The sequence below is a fragment of the Halichoerus grypus genome, unplaced genomic scaffold (assembly GCF_964656455.1).
Source record: "Halichoerus grypus unplaced genomic scaffold, mHalGry1.hap1.1 HAP1_SCAFFOLD_167, whole genome shotgun sequence".
NCBI classification, from domain to species: domain Eukaryota; kingdom Metazoa; phylum Chordata; class Mammalia; order Carnivora; family Phocidae; genus Halichoerus; species Halichoerus grypus.
This window is the reverse complement of record NW_027555094.1, coordinates 9,404-15,000: the sequence shown is the minus strand read 5'-3', so window position 1 is coordinate 15,000 and position 5,597 is coordinate 9,404. Positions and strand designations below refer to the sequence as shown.

Sequence of the window (5,597 nt, the reverse complement as noted above, 5' to 3'; positions counted from 1 at the left end):
GCAGTCACGCCGAGGCCGGCGGGCCGGCGCGCGCTCACACGGCATCGGGGGGGGGGGGCCCAGGCCGGAGCCCGGCCCCCACCACCACCACCGGGGAGGCAGCGCGCGGCCGCGACAGCCACGACGGACAGCCGGGACCCGACCCACGCCCGGGCACGCGCGCCGGAGCGGGGGGCCACGGCCGGGGGGGGGGGCGGAGGCCGTCCCCTCGTCAGCACACAACGCCACCGCCGGACTGGCGGGCGGCGGCGGACACGGATGGGAGGCCGCAGCGGGCCTGGGAAGCGCCAGCGCACAGGGGGCGCGCGGCACCGGATCGGCAGCCGGACGGGGGGAGGCCACAAGACGGCTCAGCGGCGAGGAACTAGGCGGCGCCGGAAACGGGAAAAGCGGCGGGGGCGGAGAGAGGACGGCGGGCAGCCGCGAGGAAGCTCAGGGAGCCCTTTCAAAAGCGCCTCCGGACCAAAGGTCGGACACCGAGGGCCACACGGGGTCCCACCACCCGAGGCCTCCAGCACAAGGGCGGTCCCGTGGCACCCAAGGACGCCGACCTGGCCCCCACGGCGGGCCCTGGCAACCTCGCGGGGCTCGGGCCCCGAAACACCACCAACACCACCGCAGTCACGCCCGGCCCCCAGAAACGCTCTCCCGCACGCACAACGACGCCACCCCCGCCACCCAGCTGGAAGCCGGACCCGCGCGGGCCCTTCTCTCCTCCTCACCAGGGGACCGAGAGCACTTCGCCTGGGGACGACCACCCCCCGGAAAACCCGTAGCTACGGCCCGGGGAGGGGACGACACCCAAACAAGCGGCGAGGCCGGTTTCGGTCCCGAGAGAGCGGATCGAGGACACAGACGCGCCTTCAGGCATCCGGTCGAGGCAAACGGCAGCGGGAGTGCGTCGGCGGCGCCGGGGAGGAGGAAGCACAGCGGGCTGAGGGCCGGGAGCGCGTGGGGGGAGAACCGGTTCGGGGAAGGGCGCGCCAACGAAGACGCAAGCCGGGCCACCAGGTAAACGTGCACGGGATCCCACCGCCACCAGCACGAGAGCGGTCCCGCGACGCCCAGGACGCCAGCCGGCCTCAGCACCCTTGGCGAGCCTCCCCACGAACCGGGCCCCACACCGCTGCGGCCCAGACCCACGTGAACCCCCGCCGCGGGGCCCCGTCTTGAACCTCCGTCCATCCGGTCCGTCCCGGAAAGTCGCGACCCTGGAGAAGCGCCCCCAGGCGAGAGCGGCCCGACCCGTGCCCGGAACGCCACCCCCAGCGGCGACTCGGGACGGGAGCGGGCGGGCAGACAGCCGCTCGCGCGGCACGGGGAAGCGGGGCGCGCGGGGGGCGCCCCCCGAGCCCCTCGGGAGACAACACCGCGAGGGAGCGGCCGCGCGCGCGCTCGCTCGCACACGCACGCGGGAGCCCCACGCGCCGGACGCCGGCCAGGCCCGGCGGGACCCTCCCCCGACTCGGAGGGGGGAGGCGCAGGCCGCGGTAGGCAAAGAGCGGCGCTCGGCCCCACCGCGGGGCCGGCAAAATCAGACCCCCTCACAGAGAGGAAGAGCTCTGCCCAACACGCAACGGTAGTCACCCCGCGTCGGTGGCCACACTACACGCGCAGAGGAGGGGCGGCGGCTGGGGGGTTCCGGTACCCCAAGGCACCCTCTCGGATCGCTAGAGAAGGCTTTCTCACCGAGGGCGCATCGCCCCCACCCAAATCGTCCCCCCCGCCCGGCCGGGCCCCGCGGAACGGCGTTCCAAAGGCCTTACAAAGCCAAGGGCTCCGGGGGGCGGGCGGTGGGTTCACGCGGCAAGGGGACAGGCAAACAGGGCAATCCTGAGCGCTCGCGGCCGGGACCCCAGAAGGAGACCGCCTCCGCCCTGCCACACACGCCATGCTCACGTCACCGACCACCGGGAGCCTCGCGCCTCGGGCGAGGCAACGACAAACGGAGACAGGCACGGCATGCCGGGCAAAAAGGCAGCAGCCCCTCGGTTGGCCAAGCGCCATGGCGCTGGCTCGGCCCGCCGCAAGCGGCTCACACGCCCCACACCAAAGTCCAATCCCCACCACCAGCACAGCTTGTGGCAGGCGACGACGAGGCGCCCGCGTCCCACGGGGGGGCGGGGTGGGCCTCCCTTACCGACTCCACCACCCGCTCCTCGGACACGCCACCGACAGCGGTGGCCCGAGGGAGGGGGTCGCTGGGAACGGGAAACGACGCTACCGGCTCGGCTTCGGGCACCTGAGACGACCTGGAGCGCTCCAGGGGCACCACGGAGAGCCACGCGCAACGCGCTCAGCACGCCCAAGCGGGTGAGCAGCGCGGCGCCGGGACGGCCCTCCCCGTGGCGGGGAGGGCCGCGCACCACACGAAGCCAGGGGAGGCAAGCGAGAGTGTCTGCTGCGTCAGGGGACCCCGGTCCCGCGAGCGCCGTCAGGCAGAACACGGGAGGGCGGGGTCGGGCCGGAGCCTGCACACCCCCCCACACCCCCCACCTCACCGCCACGGCGGGCAGAGGTGAAGGAGCGAGGGGCCCGCGGGCAGAACGAGAAGAGCGGTCCCATTCGCCATGAACGTCCGTCCCTCGTCTGACGCGGCTTAGGCCCGGCCCGGGAGAGCACGAGAGCACCACATCGATCTGGCAAAACAGAAACCCCGAGAAGGTCCCGAGGAGGGGAGAGGCCGGTGAGGACAGCAACCCGACGGAGCCTGCTTCAGCCTCACCGACACCCCCTCGAAAACCCTAGGGCGGGAACAGCCGGACAACCCCAGAAACGAGAATGCCTGACACGCGGCACGGAGCCTTGCGGGATGGGGGGTTGTCACGACCGCAGCCGGGTGCCTGCAGAGTGAAGTGCGCGGGGTAAAGGACCCACGCGCCCCCTGCCCACACTGCCCTCGGGTGCTGGAGACCGGAGGCGGCACCAACGGCCTGGACCACCTGGAGGCACAGGAGCCGCCGCACAGGCCCACGCGGACGGCTCCAGCCAGCGGCGACAGAGCCGGGCTTGGCATCACGGTCAAGCCCGGAGCCCTGCCACACGCCCAGAGGCCCACCTCTCTTAAGGAGAGGATCACCACAACACAACGTGCCAGCACCTACCTGGCAGCAAAAAGCGCTCATTTCGGGTGAGAAAATAGCTGGCGCCGCCCGGCGGGGCCTAGCCACAGGTCACCGGGATCTCCTGGGACCGTGGCCCGGCCACGGGCCCCCAAGCACTATTCCATCACCCCCGGTTCCCCCCGGAGCCCCCAGGGCCATCTGGTCGACCCCGGGAACGTGGTGGCAGCCGGCAGCGAGTAGGGACTTGGCGGGAGTGGGGAGCGGCCCGGAGAGGTCCGGGTCCGGGTCCGGGTCCGGGTCCGGGTCCGGGTCCGGGTCCGCCTGTCGTCCCCATGTTGGGACTTAGAAATTCTCACCAAGTTCGACGGAGGCCCCTGCGGACGCCCTCCTCCCCGGGCCTCAGGACCGCCCCATGCCGGTCCCTGACTCCCGGCCGGGACTGAGGAAAGGGGGCGATACCGCGGAGGCGTCCCCCCGAAGGCCGGACCTCAACGGGAACCGCAGCCGGGCCCCTGGGGCGCTCGCGGCCCGACCCGACCCGGTCCGGTCCGGTCCCCACCTCCGCAGCGGGCCTCGGAAAACTTAGTGAGAATCTCGGGTCCGATGACCGGGACCCCACGCGTGCCCGCGGCCGGGCCCGTCGCGCCATCCACGGGCTTCCCCGCAAGGCTCAGGCCGGTCCCCAACCGCCCGAGCGTGACACGGAAGGCCCAACGACCGACGGGAGCCAGGGGCCGGATGGCGCCCGGGCGCCGGACGCAGCCTCTCCCATTTCCCCCCGCAACCCCGCGGGCGGAGGGGGGGGGGCACCGGCGGGTGCTGGTCGACCCGTCCAGGCGGCCCCCCAACGCGGCTCTCCGGGAGCGAGGCGGCGGCGCCACCACCACCCTACAAACCTGGAGGCTCAATCTCCCGCGAGCGGAGCGCGCGCCGACGGCCCGGAGACAGCGGGACGATCGCGCTAGCGTCGCCGGCCTCCTGGAACTCCGCCTCGGGAACCGCGGCCAAATACAATCCCTTGCCGACATCGCCGACGCTCCAGCGGGGAGACGCTATATAAAAGCGGACGCCAGGTGGCGCGAGACAACCGGCGCGAACAACAACGAGGCGGATCCGGATCGCGGGCCCGCCAAGGCGCACAGCCGGCCGCCCGGCCGCCCGATCTCGTCCCGGCCCGCTTCGGAGGGGCTGGCGGAGGGCGGAGGGCGGGCGGCCCCCGGGGCGGCGGCCTCGGGAGCTCCCGGCCGGCACAGGCGCGACTCCAGCAGCCCAGGGGAGACTTGGAAAACGCGTCCGGGCCGCTGCCGCCGGAAAGGGGGCCAACTGGCCACGGGACGCGCCCCGGGAGAAGCGGACACGAGCGGAAAATTCCCCGCACGGGCCTCCCACAGTGGCACACCTGCGGCGCCCGGGCTTCCGGGAGGACTTAAGACAAATTTCGGCGGGCAAGGACCGTAAAACCGACACCAGGCGAGTACTCCGACAACCACCACCGATGAACCTTCTACCTTCTATCATTTTAAGGGGAGGAGGAGGTCTCTCTGAAGCACACGAAGAAAGCTCAGGACAGCAAGGGGGGGGGGGGGGATTGACACACACACCGCCCCCAGAAAGCTGCAAACCGAATCCGTCTCTGCACGTACCACGATAACGCCCAAGGACAACAAACGGGGCGGGGGCGGGGGCGGGGGCGGGGGCGGGGGGCGGGGGCGGGCCGGGGGCGGGGGCGGGGGCGGGGGCGGGGGCGGGGGCGGGGGCGGGGGGAGGCGCGGAATGGGGAGGAAGGGAGTTAAAATAGCCGTTCACTCAATAAATCCAGTTCCGGGACATCCGTGCCGTCCAACACTAGTACGCGGCGGGCGGGGGAGGTGCTCTAGAAGAGCTAAATATTGATGATGATGATGATGATGATGAAGAAGAAGAAGAACTGTTCCGTGCTATTAAGGGTAAAAGAAAAACAAGGCGTAGAACTTCCTCTGACCCGTAAAGGAAAAAAAAGAAAAAAAAAAAAGGTTTGGGTTTTGTTTTTTGTTTCTTCGTTTTTTGTTTTTTCTTTTTTCCTTTTTCAACTAAACGCATTTCAGGGCACCTGACTGGCTCCGGTCGGAGGAGGCCCACGCGACTGCGACTCTTGATCTGCAGGGGTCGTGAGTTCCAGCACCACGCTGGATGATCACTCAAAAAGCTTTCAAAAACAAACACACAAACAACCGACACCGAGCAGCATTAACCATCAAAGATAGACACCTGTGACGACTAAGTCGTCAGAGGAAACCACGAACAGCAGTAGCAGAGGATAGGACACTAGAGGGCAACAGAGCCCCATCCATAGGTGCTATGGGCCCTTGAACGCTTTCTGTGTCCACTAGGGACCTCGAAAAAACTTCACTCCCCTATCCAGGGAGGAGAGGGGAGAAGCAACCTCCAGCAAGAATTCCTTCGATTAAAGGTAACTCTTACTACATTAAACTTCACCATTTCGGTGACAGATGTTGGCGGGGATGCGGAGAAAGGGGAACCCTCCTACACTGT

General features: G+C 69.4%; 1 protein-coding gene across 1 annotated transcript in view; it reads right to left on the bottom strand.

Annotated features, from left to right (window-relative positions):
* Positions 1-4,771, bottom strand: part of LOC118529290 (uncharacterized) — an 18,851-nt gene extending 14,080 nt beyond the window's left edge. The window contains exon 1 of the mRNA XM_078065584.1: positions 3,962-4,771. Coding sequence (XP_077921710.1) covers positions 3,962-4,583 — 622 coding nt within the window. The 5' untranslated portion in view covers positions 4,584-4,771. The remainder of the gene's footprint in view (positions 1-3,961) is intronic.
* Between the last annotated feature and the right edge of the window lie 826 nt (positions 4,772-5,597).